The following is an 18010-nucleotide window of genomic DNA, read 5'->3' on the forward strand; positions in this document are numbered from 1 at the left end:
GTATTAAGCAACAAATATTGGCTTACTTTATTGAACATGATTTTAGCAATGTTACAACGTTATTTATTGCTTAAGTTTGAGTGCAGAACTGCAAAAAAGGAACCTTGATGCAACAGCAGGGTATGCCTTATTAGGCATTTTACTGCTTTTGCAAAAATATTTATCTGATTCTTTGTAAGTCTGCCTCTTTTAGGGCTATATTCATTATGTTAATTATCGGGGTCCTGATTATTAATATTCTAACTCGCGCCCGAGCACTGGAGCAATTCATCATTGCTCTGCCGCAGAGACAGCTGATCCAAAATCAGCTGTCTCCATGAATGTTTTTAATGCTACTTTCTGACTCGGCAGTGCTACTGCGACTGCATGAACTAGAGTTCACACAGACACACAAAGCCCAGTCGTCCGGTGGAAGGGGCCGTACATGGGTGGAGGAATCCGAAAGCATCCCTCTGCAACCCAGGACATAGGGAAGGAGCAGGGTGCAGGAACAAACAACATCTGAAGATGGCAAATGCTCCCACAGTTTAACTCTGAATATATTGTATTGTCTGAGCTTAATGAATTTAGGTTCCCATACTAGTGTATGGTGGCAGCAGGCCACATTGGGAGTGAAAGGTAAGCAGGAGATATCTGTGATATCTCCTGAGCCACCTTTATGATGAATGGCCTCAAAACTTAATTTCTACACAATTAGGTGAATATGTTCATTGTTATCTGCTTTTGTAGAAATTAACTGATGATGAATAGACCCCCAAGCCTGTTTAAACAAAAAAAAGTAAGATGATAACAGAACAATAGTTTGCAACCAACTATAAAATAAATGTATTCAGATTAATTGGCTATTGACCACCGTGTCTTTAACTTGTTTATGGCTTTTGATCTGGTGAAATCCGAACAAATTTTAAACTGATTTTACATTTTCAAGCATCTGTATGTGAATGTTGGTAGTAGGTATGATGTACAAGGCAACCTGTATTTTAGGTTTAGTGACCCTTTAGCTAAAAGGAAATGATAAAATATATTGAGCGTTATCCAATTACCCCCGAACATTGTTCGGGCGCAAATTGATCCCTGCGATTGGCGAAAAACAGGGATTTTTCGCCAATGTTTTTTTTTACCCTATCCTATTATATTGGTCGAAATAATAGGATAGTTCTCCCGAAAACACATATGTCCGCAATCTTATCGCGGCTCCTATGTGTTTTCTCCTTTTGTTTGGTGAAAAAACGGCACTTATGGTGGATTATTTTTCGGGACACATCAAGTCCCGAAACCCCCCCTACCCGATAAGTGCTGGCGTCGGGGCTGACTTCGGGGCTAACAGGATAGCCCCGGGCGAGGTATTACCGCGGCCTTAACACAGTATTTTTATTTTTGGATTGATAAAGTGCCAACATATTGTGGAACACTGGGCCTGATTCACTACCGTACGCAAGTGCTTTTACGCACGCAATTGGCCAGTTGTTGCGTTCTGTGCATGCACTGCATGTGCGCGAACTAGCTTTTGCGATTGGAGAGTGATTGACAAGAAGTGCCGTTTGTGGGTGGTGACGTTGGGGTAGTCAGGGTAATGCAGGCGTGGCAGTGCAGTTGCAGGGGCATGCATAAATTAGCCACTGCTATGGCCTACACAGTCTGAGGACTCATAGCGGGCGTGGTTGTTAGCAATTTCTGAGTAAGGTCAGAGCTTGTGCAAGTGTGCGTGAGGCTGCGATGGTACTCGATTGTACCGATGGTTTTGCAGTCTTGCTTAACAGTACTTATGTGTGCTAAGTAAAGTGGGCATCCCTGTGTAGTGCTGCGACGGGATAGCGATGGCAATGGATCAGCATACTAGTTGAACTGCGTGCATAATCGCTAATGTATACGCAGTTGCGTACGGTAGTGAATCAGGCCCACTGTACATTGATGGAATCATGACACAAATATATTTCACATAATGATATGCAACAGAAGGTAAAGTGTTTAATTAGACTTTTATAAGGTGATTTAGGCACACCTCCTTGCTACCTTCCAAACTATTGAAAATATATTTTAGAACTCTACTTTCTTCCTTGTACTTCCCAGGTGGTGTACTAATTCCAGCTGCAGCCATTGGACAAATTATAGGTGGTGTAATTATCTCAAAATTCAAGATTGAATGTAGAAATACTATCAAGTTCTCAATAATACTGTCATTTATATCAGTAGCACTCACATCAGTTTTTATATTTGCAAAGTGTGGGAATGATCCATTTGCGGGTGTCTCCGTAAGTTATAATGGGTGAGTTGGCAAATGACTTCTTACATATACACTTTTAACACATCCATTTACTTAAGTAAAGTTTATTCTTAATTCATCTGTTTATGCTATATTACTTGTACTGATTTTAATTAACTGTAGCAAACAAACAGAAAGTATTTGTACTAAAATTGATGTGGTTTTAAAAACAATGCAATTATCCACTAGATTTGATGCTAAACACATAAAGGTCTGCAGTCACCATCCAGAGATCAGCTTGTATAATGAGGGATAATGATGGATGTAGTGTTCCAGGTATCAAGTACATTCTAATGCAAGGAAACAAGAGAGGGTGCTGTGGCCAAAAAGAACAAAATGTGCCCCAAATCTTTAAATAGATTAAATGTCTATATACAGATGTGTCCTCATACATCTAGCCTCCTTGCACGTTAAACACCCCTACTAGTCGCACCATGATGTGGCGTGACTCGTTGGCGCCGTGTCTTTTTGTGCGACTTTTACCTTCAAATGCGTCTTATTCACACATGCTATGTTACATTGTCACAGCTGACACTCTAATGTAGCATTTCACCCACAGTCGCACACAGAATATAAGCATGCTGCACATCATTGTAATCAGCAGGAGCTGCTTGTGTGTCCTATTTGCATCGCTGTGAATATAAGACACATTTGAAAGTAAAAAGTTGCACAAAAAGATGGTCTGTGCTACTGAGACACACAGCTCCCACACGTTATGTGTAACGCGACTTGTAGTGCACGGAGGATAGATGTATTTGGACACATCTGTAGATAGTATTGAAACAGAGCCCATAAAAATCATCTGTCCTCAGTTGAATTGCTCACTACTGAGTTCCAGACTGCTCCGCAAGCACCATCAGCACAACTGTCCATCGGGAGCTTCATAGAAAGGGATTTCATGGACGAGCAATTGCATACAAGCCTCTGATCACCATGCGCAATGCAAACATTGGGCCTGATTCAGAACCACTCGCGAGCGCTGAGTGCTCACAAGCGGGTCGATGTTGGCACAGTGCGCATGCACACGATGGAGGCGGCTCCGTCGTGCGCATGCGTGAGACCCGGATAGCGACGGGCAAACTGTCGCTCCGGGTCTCGCACCAAAGGGGGCGTGCTGTCGATGTTGAGTGACAGCACACCTCCTTTGGTGGGCGTCCCGGGGGCGTGCCTGCCCAGACGGAGGCGTTCCCATGGGAATGCCAACCGTCTGGGGCCGGCCACACTGACATCACAAGTGATGTCAGTGGGAGTGCCTTCGGCTCTGACAGAGCCGAAAGCACTCCAGGGCTTGCGGCAACGAAACCCTACCATCGCAAGCCCGATGGTCTTGACCATCGCAACCATCTTCCTGGCCGCACACTATAGCTGTGGGTGGTCACCCACAGCTATACGAGCGGCCAGGAGGCCGCTCTAAAAATGAAGAAAGATGGCCCTGATTCAGAGCGAGCGCTCTGTCAGACCGTCTGGCTCTGAATTAGGGCCATTGTCTGGAGTGGTGTAACGTACAGCGTCATTGGACTCTGGAGTAGTGGGAATTCTTTCACCAGGTTAGTCATCACACTTCATGATCTGTCCGTCATCACACTTCACGATCTGTCAGTCATATCACACTTCACCATCTGTCAGTCTGACAGATTAATCTGGGTTTGATTGATGCCAGAACTGTTTCTGCCTAAAGGCTTACTACCAGCTGTAAAGTTTGCTAGAGGAGCAAAAATGCTCTGGGTGTATTTTTCATGGTTTTTCTTGGGCCTCTTAGTTCCAGCAAAGGGAACTCTTAATGCTACATCATACAATGACATTCTACAGAATTCTATGGTTTCAGCTTTGTGGCAACAGTTTGGGGTGGACCTTTCCTGTCCTAGCATGGCAATACCCCTGTGTACAAAACAATGTCCTAAAAGAAATGGCTTGGAAAGTTTGGTGTGGAAGAAATTGACTAGCCTGTACATTGCCCTGACCTCAATCCTATTGAGTAACTTTGGAATGCCAACTGCGAGCTAGACCATATAGCACAAAAGCAGTGTCCGTCCTCATTGAAAGAGTAAATGGGTGCCAATCCAATAAGACAGACATGGGTATCAAAATAAAATAAAATAACATATCTAAGTAGGAGCAAAAAAATTAGCAACTTTAATAAATAGCATATGATGCCAAACCAAAACAATGACTTCTGTAAAAAAAAAAGGAGAGGTCTGTAGAAGACAGAGTATTCAAGCAGCTGTTTTGAACCTAGACATTAGCAGACAAAAATAGAAGTTATAGAGACCAGTAAGTTACAGGAGTCAGTACCAACATGCCTAGATCACTGGCAAATGGATGAGAATCAGAAATTCAACATCTGGACAGCGTACGGGACAACAATAGAGCTTATTAATGTGGCTGTAGAAGAGTTCCACCTTTACAAGCCAATAGTTGTGAACCCGATTTATAGACATACTTTGGGCTGTATCCAATTAGCCCCGAACATTGTTCGGGCGCTAACTGACCCCCGCGATCGTCGAAAAACGGGTATTTTTCGCGATTATCCACGGTTTTCGCCAATGTTTTTTTTCACGCTATCCTATTATTTTGGCCGAAATAATAGGATAGTTTTCCCGAAAACACATACGTCCGCGAGATTATCGCTGCACCTATGTGTTTTCGCCTTTTTTCAGGTGAAAAAAATGACAATTATCGTGGATCCTTTTTCGGGGCACATCAGGTCCCGAAAAAAAAACCTCAGAAAAGTGCCGCATCAGGCCGACTTCGAGGCTAATTGGATAGCCCCGGGCGAGGTAATTAGCCGCAGCTAATTGGATACCCCCTTTGTATCTGTAACAATCCACACAAATATGATTAGTACATTATTGGCATCGTACTAATTTTTAGGGTTTTTAGTGGTGCTATTCAGCTAATTCCCTGATATTATAAGCTATATTTCAGCATGTATAGCAGCATTGTGTTTACAGACAGATATTACAGTAGTGTGCATGATATTGGAGTAAAACATATACTTAGAATATTTGCATATTTATTTTATCAATATTATTTATACTATCTATTATAAAGGGATTTATTATCTTATTAATATGGTGCAAACTAGATGTGTGAAATCTGTGGGTCAGGACAGCAATGTGGTGACAGAATAATTGCACACTGACAGTTGTGGTGCAAGGACAAAAGTACACTGGCACATGAGGTCCCAGCTAATATTCATTTTGGTGCAAGCAGTGAAGCACTATGGATTATTATTCAACTAACTAAACTTTTCCTGTGTGTTATTTTTAGAACTGAAATAAGTGATGATTTGCTAGCCCCATGTAATAGCAATTGCTCCTGTGCCCGCTCATTTTATGATCCAGTTTGTGGTGTTGATGGAATCCAGTATTTTTCCGCATGTTATGCAGGATGTCACTCAGAATCCTTCACCAGTGATAATGAAAAGGTAATTGTGTAATTAATAAGGGACTTGTGTAAGTCTGGCAACTGATTGGGTGGCATGGGACAGTAGTGGACATGAAGAATGTTATGACAAAGGCTGTATGTGTCAGCATGAAGGCTAATATGCAGGGCAAACTGCTCTATGTGGTGAGTATGGTTGTATGTGGTGAGTATGAGGTACATTAGGCTAGCCACTGGTTGTATGCGGTGGGCATGAGGTATATTAGGTTAGCCATGGTTGTATGTGGAAGGCATGAGGTAAATTAGGCTAGCCAAGGGTAGTATGAAGTGGGCATAAGGTTTATTAGGCTAGCCAAGGGTGAATGTGGGAGGCATGAGGTATATTAGGCTCGCCACTGGTTGTGTATGGTGGGCATGAAGTATATTAGGTTAGCCGCTGGTTGAATGTGGAAGGCATGAGGTACAGTATTTTTGGCTATTCCCTGGTTGAATATAGAAGACAAGAGGTATATTAGGCTAGCCAAGGGATGTATGTGGCTGGCATGAGGTATATTAGGTTAACCACTGGTTGTGTATGGTGAGCATAGGGTTTATTAGACTAGCCACTGGTTGAATGTAGTGGGCATGAGGTATATTAGGTTTGCCATTGGTTGTATGTGAAAGTCATAAGGTATATTAGGCTAGCCATTGGTTTTGTGTGGTGATTGTGAGGTTTATTAGGTTAGACACTGGTTGTATGTGGTGAGTATGAGGTATATTAGGCTATCCACTGGTTGTATGTGGTGATTATGAGTTATTTAGTTGTATGTGGTGAGCATTAGGTACAGTATATTAGACTAGCCACTGGTTGTATGTGGTGATTATGAGATGTTTTAGGCTATCCACTGATTGTCTGTGGAGAGCATGAGGTACAGTATATTAGCCTAACCATGTGGTGAGTATGAGGCATAGTAGGCTAGACACTGGTTGTATATAATGGGCATGAGGTATATTAGGCTAGCCACTGGTTGTATGTGGAAGGCATGAGGTATATTAGGCTAGTCAAGGGTTATATGTGGTGGGCATGAGGTATATTACACTAGCCACTGGTGTGCATGGTAGGCATGAGGTATATTAGGTTAGCCACTTGTATGTGGAAGGTATGAGGTACTATATATTAGGCTCGCCACTGTTTGTATGTGGAAGGTATGAGATCTTTTTAGTCTAACCAAGGGTTGTATGTGGTGGGCATGGGGTATATTAGGCTAGCTACTGGTTGTATGTGGTGGGCATGAAGTATATTAGGTTAGACACTGGTTGTGTTTGGGCATGAGGTACAGTATATTTAGAGGTACAGTATATTAACCTTTGGTTGTGTGTGGGTGGGCATGGGTTATATAAGACTAGCCGCTGGTTGTATGTGGTAGGCATACGGTATATAATGTGAACAGGTTGTATATCGGGGGAATGAAGCTTTTATTTTGAGCACAGTATGTGGTGGGTTTGGATCTAGAATGTACAGAATCACCAAATTGCCATCCAGAACATGCTGCGTATTAGTTTATACTTTAATATAACAGCACTGTTCTGTATTATTGATATTTGAGTGTAATAAATATTTAGTACATTCTCTGCTTTGTCTTGTAGGTTTTTTCTAATTGTTCCTGTGTTGGAAAACCAATTGGAAAAATAGTAGAACGTTCATTACTTTTAAACGTGACAGATGCTACGCATGGAAAATGTAATTCCAGCTGTAAAAACCTAATACTATTTATGGTATTTTTCTTCTTAGTGGTTATTACCACCTTTATGACTGCAACACCAGTAACCATGGCCATAATAAGGTGAGAAACAGTACTGGCTATAGTCAGTGGTGCAAGTAGAAAAAAAATCTTAGTGGTACTGTATGCACATGCAAGAAAATGGTCATGGCCATGAGTCATGGGGGCATATCAGCATGACACGGCACCCATTTCTCGTCAGTTTGGGAGCATTCCTCCCATTCCATTTCAAATACACCTTACCTATGTGGTGGTTTCTCTGCAATGGAAAACCTCTGAAGAAACTGATCTTCCCTGGTCAGACAGTGTCTTCAGTCAGCATTCACTATTCATGTAGGAGATCACATGGTCCAAAAGATGCCTATTTGTGTATTAATATAACCAATGCCATACAACAGAGGTTCAACCAGACTCATGCCCCCTGTGTCACCTCCTGCCACCTGTATCCCATCCAGTCTCCTGCCCATTGTGTCTCTCCAGCCTCCTGTATTTTCAAGGTCCTGCCCCCTGTCTTTCCAGTTTCCTGTAGGGGACAGCTTCCTGTACCATCACTCCAGCCTCCTGTCTTTACAGCCTCCTGCCCCTTGTCTCTCCATAGTCCTGCCCCACCAATCCAGCCTCCTATGTCTCTCAGCCTCAACGCGCTCCCCTGTATCCCCCAGCCTATCCCTCTGTGTCCCTCAGCCTTCCCTTACCCTGTGTCTCTCAGACCCCCTGTGTCTCTCAGCCTCCCTCTCTGTCTTTCGGCTTCCCCCTCTGTGTTACCCCTCTCAGTACTGCCCCGTACCACCATACTTGGTCATACAGGTTGAGTCTCCCATATCCAAAATGCTTGGGACCAGGGGTATTTTGGATAACGGAATATTCTGTATTTTGGAATATTTGAATATCAGAATGAAATATCTTGGGGATGGGACCCAAATATACACACAGCATGCATTTATGTGTCATATACACCTTACACACACAGCCTGCAGGTCATTTTATACAATATTTTCAATAATTTTGTGGCTCAAGTAAAGTTTGTGTACAGAAATGAAATTCATTTATGTTTCATATACACCTTATACACACAGTCTGAAGGTCATTTTATACAATATTTTTAATAATTTGTGCCTTAGACAAAGTTTGTGTACATTGATCCATCAAAAATCAAAGGTCTCATTATCTCAGTCATGCCAAAATAAGTCCGTATTTCTGAATATTCCGTATTTCGGAATATTTGGATATGGGAGACTCAACCTGTAGTACAAAATAATAGTCTACATTTTTCTTATGGTTATGATTAGGAAACAAAATCATAAGATGTTCCATAATCAAGATCCTTTACAAGCCACAATGCAGATTCCTTTTATTTTGTGACATCATACAATTACATTTTGTTTGACTCAATCTGATATTACAGCTAAGTGCTTTTTACAGCTGATGGCTACAGCTTGGCAGTTCTTGGTCTCTGACTGTGAGATGCAATATATTAAGCACTGCAATAAGAATAAAAACAAGGTTTTATTTTTATGGGATGTGAAATTGTAATAAACTCTAAAGCTAAGTAGACACCTTTGCGATCACTCGGTTGATCGTGTAAATGCTCCCGATCAGCCGAATACTGTGTCCCTGTGTGAGCTCCATACATACTGTACTAGAAATAGCTTAGTGTGTACGGGTTTCTATAGGATCAGGAGGTCGGGCTGATAAATATTAAACAGCACATAAGATGCGACCTCCTGACCCTCGTAGCCTGTTTAGCCTGCAAAATTACTTCTTTCTTACTTGTCTCTGCAGAGATTGTTATAGCGCATTGGCCTTTGAATTAAATGGGATCGTTTTGCTCCACTTTTTTATGTATGGGTTCTACTCTGTGTTATAATAATTGGTTTATTATTCTAAATTTGAATCTTCACATTTGCATTGTGTGGCACCCTACCAATACCCTGTGTTCCTACCCATGCTGATGTGCCTCTATGAAAATGTAAAATATTAATGTGACTCCTGCCATTGTCTAATATAAGGCATGATTTAACTGGTTTCATTAAGGTTCAGGGACTATTTGCACTGCCTCCTCAGTGGTGGTGGACGTTAGGGGACCAGTGAGTACTGTAGCAGGCTCAAGGATTTGACCTAGAAAAAATGGCAGTTGGTGTGTGCAGTTGGTGAGGTAGCTGGACAGGAGAAGGGGCTGCGCTGCCTTGATGCTTACCTGAGTGCTGCAGCCATACTTCGGGACGAGCAGCGGAGGTCTCTGAGGCGGGGAACATCCAATGGGACTAAGCAGTGTCATCCGGGGAGGTTCTGAGAACAATCAGCATAAGAGAGGTGTGTCAGATGACCCCCAAGGGAGTGCCTCAGCGGAGCTACAGAAATATAGAGACTGAGCTTGTAAAGGAGCCGGAGGTAAGAAAGCTGCTGCAACCTCCCAAATAGACACTCAGTGACATTGGCGCTTATTAACTGGAGGCCTACAGTTGTCCACCGTTACATATGCACAGCAGTCCCTGCAGAGATCAGCGTGGGGTTTATAGACTGCATCATAATAGTAAGAGTAACCCCCTGAATCCGCATATTGGAGATTAGGTACAACAGGTACCAGCAGTGTTAGGGGGACACTTCAGTGCCAGCACCTGTAATACTATGAGTATGAACTAAGGTTGCTAAGCAGAGAAGGAACTGACTGTAATACCAACACCATCGCAGCAGGATAATATACAGAGGATTACAGTATTGCATTAAATACAGACAAGTACTGTAGCTGGAGCAGTTTAAGAACTGTTCTTCATATCCCGGGCAACGAAGGGTGCACCCTATTAACTATTTCAGCGCTGAACTAGCAGTATATGAGACCTGTAAAGTGCAGTAGTGTGAGGAAAACATTTTCCTAAAAAGGTGTAAAGAAAAGTAACACAACTTTGCAATTGTATCCTTGATGTAAACTTGTCCGTTTATCATTCTCACGTGAGGTTTTTTGTATATATTTTAGAGATGTTAGGGGAATTGCAAAATTAGTCATTTGTTAATTGCCACTAGAGCATACTTACCCATTTATAGTTTGCAGGTTCGAAGTTCAGAGTTCGCTAGTGATCTGCAGGTTCCTGAAAAATAAAATAAACATAAGAAAGGATTCACTATTGCCATCTTTATTGTTATACTATGTTGTCTGATTACATTATGAATAAACTCATAGTATAGGGTATCACAAATTGGCGTCCGCGAACAGGATACGACCAGAAAATGTCAGCACCTCAGCCTCTTGCATCGACCACGGGCCGGAGACGATTACCTCCCTCTCCAGGACAGAGAGCTTCACCATCAACAAATGCCTCACCCAGCAGTGGTATGGTACATATGACACAGACATCACCCATTACGATGCCATACTATTTTGGGGCTCCATGGTTACCCATGTATTCAGGGGAGATATGCACACAGGGTGCAAGCACTATTAAAGAATTTAAGGACAAAATGCGATCAATGTTCAAATTATATCCACTGAATGATGAACAAAGAGTGGAAATAGTCATTGGACAGTTGAAAGGAGCTGCTTTGCGAGAGGTGAAAGCGTGGGCAGATGATGAAAGAAAAACAGCGGAGGATATTTTCAAAAAGTTAGAAAGTATATTTGACTCAAGGACAGTCTCTGAACTTAGAAGACGTTTGTATGCTAGGAAACAGCAACCTCAAGAGTCACTGAGAGAATTTGCTCTGGGCCTACAGGAAGCTATGAGGGACATCCAAGCACGAGAATCGAGGGAAGTAGAACGTGTCGACGAGACTCTAATTAATTTATTTATCGAAGGGGCGCGAGGAGAAGCCATACGGACCCAGCTCAGGATGTGGAGACATCAGAATCCTATATGCCCATTCTCCAAGTTCAAGGAAGCAGTATTAGATATTCTTGGGCTCAATCAGAATGCTGATCTTGAATTTGACTCATCTACAGAACAGTGGGAAGTTGGATATTCTAGAGAAGCCAAACCATATATGACGCCAGACACTACGTCGCCTAAGGAAATAGTCACCCAACAAGTACAGTCTGGTCAAGATCTGATCGGAATTTTTACTAGTGCTGTCACTGAAATCATGAAGGAGATAAAAGTGATTCGGCAAGAGCAGGCTGGAGCAAAATGCAGAGACTGGCACCAAGAGCATGGGGGAAGGAACCAGTCTTACTGGGACAGTCCTCGAGAGACAGGTCGACGTCCAACAGACCAATTTGATACACAAGGGAGGCCTATCTGCAGAAAGTGCTGGCAAAGTGGCCACATTGAACGCTATTGCATCCAGAGACAGCCTGAGGACCAGCCCTCAGGAGAGACAAAAAGAATAGTTCCAAAAATGGAAGAAGGGCAACCCAGAGATGCGAGTCTGAGCCCAATAGTACAGAACAAAATAAAATTTATGAGCACGCCGACTGCAGGGAATGTTACATCAGCTATCGCAAAAAGGATTTCAGGAAAGGTTGTATGATTCCACATGCAACGAGGCTATGGATTCATAAATCGAGATGACACCAAGAGCGATATTTTTGTACATTACTCGGCCATCCTAAAGAACAACCCAAGCAAATATCTTCGAAGTCTGGGAGATGGGGAGTTGGTAGAGTTTTACGTGGTTGAAGGAGAGAAAGGTGCAAAGGCCACTAATGTAACTGGTCCTGGTGGAGTTCCAGTCCAAGGCAGCAAATATGCATCAAGCCACAACCGTTATTGGCATTATCCACATCGTAGAGGTCCTCCACATAACTATCGACACAGTGAAGGTAAAAAGAATCTAGAAGAAGTAGAAAGAGTGTCAGAAGAAAAGAGGGTTAATCAACAACGGCCTTACTGGAGGAGTCGCTACCCATCCTACTGGCTAAAGAGACCATACGGACACAAACAATATTCCGATCTCCCAGAGCGTGGTGAAAGGCTGGATGGAGTGTTTGGTAAAGATGTAGGAACGCAAAATATACAGGTGTGCCAGTACCAGCAAGAAATAGTCCGGCCAACATCTCCTCAAGAATCACAAGCAAAGAGTCGACCAAGAGTGTATGACAGTGCTTCTTATATGCTCCTCTGCAATCAACAAGAGTTGAGTACAGCTGTACATAAAGAACACACAAAGAAAGCTCCGGACTCACCCTTAGTAGAGAGGTTGGGGTCCCCTGAACAGAATTGCCTGGATTCTGTTATGGAAATATCGAAATCTGTTGTTCTGGAGGAGCCATGTCTTGTATTCAAAGAGCCCTTACTGTCTATGCCATCAGAGTATAAATTCCCAGTCCATGAGTATACTGAACTAAGTTCAAGTGAAATAGCATTAATTATGCAAAGAGTTCTGGGAAAATCGAAAAAGGAAAACAAGAATGCCCCGCATATTCAATGTAGACACTAGCCTGTGAGGTAGAGTGTTCAAAAGTACATAACTTGAAGAAACTTTGTGTTAATATGTAACAAATGTAGTAATCTGTTATGCTATTGTTACATTATAGCAAGGAGCTAAAGTTTTCTAGACTTACCTGGTAATTGTAACTAATTGTGATCTACGTCATGCAATGAAAGAATGTACCTAATATGTATTTAAATAATTCCGAAAAGATACTGATGTATAAAGTGGATGTCTTCAGGAGTATATAGAGGTCTAAGATGCGTGAGGACACGCATCATTCTAGTGGGGAAGTATGTGGCACCCCACCAATACCCTGTGTTCCTACCCATGCTGATGTGCCTCTATGAAAATGTAAAATATTAATGTGACTCCTGCCATTGTCTAATATAGGGCATGATTTAACTGGTTTCATTAAGGTTCAGGGACTATTTGCACTGCCTCCTCAGTGGTGGTGGACGTTAGGGGACCAGTGAGTACTGTAGCAGGCTCAAGGATTTGACCTAGAAAAAATGGCAGTTGGTGTGTGCAGTTGGTGAGGTAGCTGGACAGGAGAAGGGGCTGCGCTGCCTTGATGCTTACCTGAGTGCTGCAGCCATACTTCGGGACGAGCAGCGGAGGTCTCTGAGGCGGGGAACATCCAATGGGACTAAGCAGTGTCATCCGGGGAGGTTCTGAGAACAATCAGCATAAGAGAGGTGTGTCAGATGACCCCCAAGGGAGTGCCTCAGCGGAGCTACAGAAATATAGAGACTGAGCTTGTAAAGGAGCCGGAGGTAAGAAAAGCTGCTGCAACCTCCCAAATAGACACTCAGTGACATTGGCGCTTATTAACTGGAGGCCTACAGTTGTCCACCGTTACATATGCACAGCAGTCCCTGCAGAGATCAGCGTGGGGTTTATAGACTGCATCATAATAGTAAGAGTAACCCCCTGAATCCGCATATTGGAGATTAGGTACAACAGTTACCAGCAGTGTTAGGGTGACACTTCAGTGCCAGCACCTGTAATACTATGAGTATGAACTAAGGTTGCTAAGCAGAGAAGGAACTGACTGTAATACCAACACCATCGCAGCAGGATAATATACAGAGGATTACAGTATTGCATTAAATACAGACAAGTACTGTAGCTGGAGCAGTTTAAGAACTGTTCTTCATATCCCGGGCAACGAAGGGTGCACCCTATTAACTATTTCAGCGCTGAACTAGCAGTATATGAGACCTGTAAAGTGCAGTAGTGTGAGGAAAACATTTTCCTAAAAAGGTGTAAAGAAAAGTAACACAACTTTGCAATTGTATCCTTGATGTAAACTTGTCCGTTTATCATTCTCACGTGAGGTTTTTTGTATATATTTTAGAGATGTTAGGGGAATTGCAAAATTAGTCATTTGTTAATTGCCACTAGAGCATACTTACCCATTTATAGTTTGCAGGTTCGAAGTTCAGAGTTCGCTAGTGATCTGCAGGTTCCTGAAAAATAAAATAAACATAAGAAAGGATTCATTATTGCCATCTTTATTGTTATACTATGTTGTCTGATTACATTATGAATAAACTCATAGTATAGGGTATCACAATTGTTCCTAACCTGTGACCAGCAACTGAATTTTCTATGTTCTATTGCATTATTTTTAGTCATGTGTTCAGCAACATCAATTATGATTTGAATCAAAGGATGCTTACTACACAGGTGTATATAATGTTCATGAGAGATAAATGACCCCTACATTTTTGTAGATTTTTAATTTGTTTAGATACTTCAAACCACATTATTTATCAAGAAAACAAGGGGGCGCTACCAAAGACACAAACAAACAAACATCTTATTTTATATATACAGTGCATTCAGAAAGTATCCACAACGCTTCACTTTTTCCACAATATGTTATATTACAGCCTTATTACAAAATGGAATAAATTAATTTTTGTCCTCAAAATTCTACACACAATACCCCATAATGACAACTTGTAAAAAGATTTTTTGTGATTTTTGCTAATTTAATAAAAAAAAAAACAACTTAGAAATCACACGTACATAAGTATTCACAAGCTTTGCTCAATACTTTATTTATGCACCTTTGGCAGCAATTTAAGCCTCAAGTCTTTTTGATGCCACAAGCTTGGCACACCTATATTTGGGCAGTTTCGCCCATTCCTCTTTGCAGCACCTCTCAAGCTCCATCAGGTTGGATGGAAAGCGTCGGTGCACAGTCATTTTCAGATCTCTCCAGAGTTGTTCAATTGAATTCAAGTCTGAGCTCTGGCTGGGCCAGTCAAGGACATTCACAGAATTTTCCTGAAGCCACTCCTTTGATATCTTGGCTGTGTGCATAGGGTCGTTGTCCTGCTGAAAGATGAACCTGTTGCCCCAGTCTGAGGTCAAGAGCATTCTATAGCAGGTTTTCATCCAGGATGTCCCTGTACATTGCTGCATTCATCTTTCCCTCTGTCCTGACTAATCTCCCAGTTCCTGCCGCTGAAAAACATCCCCACAGCATGATGCTGCCACCACCATGCTTCACTGTAGGGATGGTATTGGGCTGGTGATGAGCGGTGCCTGATTTCCTCCAAACATAACGCCTGGCATTCACGCCAAAGAGTTCAATCTTTGCCTCATCAGACCAGAGAGTCCTTCAGGTGCATTTTGGCAAACTCCAGGTGGGCTGCCATGTGCTTTTTACTAAAGAGTGGCTTCCATCTGGCCATCTCTAATATACAGGCCTGATTGGTGGATTGCTGCAGAGATGGTTGTCCTTCTGGAAGGTTCTCATCTCTGCACAGAGGAATGCTGTAGCTCTGACAGAGTGACCATCGGGTTCTTGGTCACCTCCCAGACTAGGGCCCTTCTCCCCCAATCGCTCAGTTTAGACGGCCGGCCAACTCTAGGAAGAGTCCTGGTGGTTCCGAACTTCTTCCATTTACGGATGATGTAGGCCACTGTGCTCATTGGGACCTTACAAGCAGCAGATATTTTTCTGTACCCTTCCCCAGATTTGTGCCTAGAGACAGTCCTGTCTCCGAGGTCTACAGACAATTCCTTCATGCATGGTTTGTGCTCTGACATGCACTGTCAAGTGTGGGACCTTATATAGACAGGTGTATGCCTTTCAAAATCATGTCCAATCAACTGAATTTACCACAGGTGGACTCAAATTAAGCTGTAGGAATATCTCAAGGATGATCAGTGGAAACATGATGCACCTGAGCTCAATTTTGAGCTTCATGGTTAAAGGCCCCCATACATCAGAGATTGATTGCAGCAATCGTGCAATTTGCAATCGATTGTGTATAAAAATCTTTCCCTTTTTCAATCGATTGCAGATTGCAGAATTGCCACAATCGATTGAAAAAGGGAAAGATTTTTATACACCATCGATTGCTAATTGCACGATTGCTGCAATCATTCTCTGATGTATGGGGGCCTTTAGGCTGTGAATACTTATGTACATGTGATTTCTTAGTAGTTTTTTTTTTAATTAAATTTGCAAAAATCTCAAAAGAACTTTTTACATGTTGTCATTATGGGGTATTGTGTGTAGAATTTTGAGGACAAAAATTAATTTATTCCATTTTGGAATAAGGCTGTAACATAACAAAATGTGGAAAAAGTGAAGTGTTGTGAATACTTTCCGGATGCACTGTATAGTAGATAATAGCAGTCACAGTATACACTATCACTTTAAGGAATATAGAAGTACTGCTGCTTGCAAAGTAATTATTATGTAGTTATTCCTTGATACCATTTCTAGTTGAACTACTACATAAGACCCGCTCTTTAACGGTCTAAAGTTTTAGAAAAAAGTATATATTATCAAATAATTCCAGGCTTTTTCCATTAACTTTATTATGCTAACTAGCTGTTGCCCGCGGCTTTGCCCACTAAATACTCTAATCACTTCTGCCAATATTTTCTTCAATTGAGGTGTTCTACTTGTTTTGCTTTGCATAGGGGCATTGTTGCGCGAGTGGCCCATGTGACCAGCAGCGCTATACAGACTGGTGACACCCTGCGCCTTCACCCACCACTCACACCAATGTCACTGTGTGCCCTGTACACAGACTGCTATGTACAGTAGCCTATCCTATTCACCCACCACTCACACATGTCACTGTGTGCCCTGTGCACAGACTGCTATGTTACAGTAGCCTATCCTATTCACCCACCACTCACACCAATGTCACTGTGTCCCCTGTGCACAGACTGCTATCTACAGTAGCCTATCCTATTCACCCACCACTCACTAAAATGTCACTGTGTGCCCTATGCACAGACTGCTATGTACAGTAGCCTATCCTATTCACCCACCACTCACACCAATGTCACTGTGTCCCCTGTGCACAGACTGCTATGTACAGTAGCCTATCCTATTCACCCACCACTCCCACCAATGTCACTGTGTCCCCTGTTCACAGACTGCTATGTACAGTAGCCTATTCTATTCACCCACCACTCACACCAATGTCACTGTGTGCCCTGTGCACAGACTGCTATGTAGCCTATCCTATTCACCCACCACTCACACCAATGTCAATGTGTCCCCTGTGCACAGACTGCTATGTACAGTAACCTATCCTATTCACCCACCACTCACACCAATGTCACTGTGTGCCCTGTACTCATCTGCTTTGTACAGTAGCCTATCCTATTCACCCACCACTCACACCAATGTCACTGTGTGCCCTGTGCACAGACTGCTATGTACAGTAGCCAATCCTATTCACCCACCACTCACACCAATGTCACTGTGTCCCCTGTGCACAGACTGCTATGTACAGTAGCCTATCCTATTCACCCACCACTCACTCCAATGTCACTGTGTCCCCTGTGCACAGACTGCTACTGCTATGTACAGTACCCTATCCTATTCACCCATCACTCACACCAATGTCACTGTGTGCCCTGTGCACAGACTGCTATGTACAGTAGCCTATCCTATTCACCCACCACTCACACCAATGTCACTGTGTCCCCTGTGCACAGACTGCTATGTACAGTAGCCTATCCTATTCACCCATCACTCACACCAATGTCACTGTGTGCCCTGTGCACAGACTGCTATGTACAGTAGCCTATCCTATTCAAATGAACGCGGGCCCAAAGCACCTCTCCCCCCACCCCTTACCGGCTGCACTCCTGGTGCCACACCTATCTCTTGCATTGATTATGTCAATAAATGTTGTTTTTGCTCAGCTTTATCATGACAGATCAAGATGAAACAACATCCAGGTTATTTCTAGGA

At 42.7% G+C, this 18010-nt stretch overlaps 1 protein-coding gene across 1 annotated transcript in view; it reads left to right on the top strand.

The window, feature by feature from the left end:
* Nucleotides 1-18010, top strand: part of SLCO4C1 (solute carrier organic anion transporter family member 4C1) — a 113624-nt gene that overhangs the window by 77978 nt on the left and 17636 nt on the right. Inside the window, exons 8-10 of the mRNA XM_088444656.1 lie at nt 2071-2266; nt 5534-5690; nt 7274-7470. Of these exons, the coding sequence (XP_088300782.1) occupies nt 2071-2266; nt 5534-5690; nt 7274-7470 (550 nt within the window). The remainder of the gene's footprint in view (nt 1-2070; nt 2267-5533; nt 5691-7273; nt 7471-18010) is intronic.

This window comes from Taudactylus pleione, unplaced genomic scaffold, assembly GCF_031769625.1.
Source record: "Taudactylus pleione unplaced genomic scaffold, aTauple2 ptg000370l, whole genome shotgun sequence".
Taxonomy (NCBI): Eukaryota; Metazoa; Chordata; class Amphibia; order Anura; family Myobatrachidae; genus Taudactylus; species Taudactylus pleione.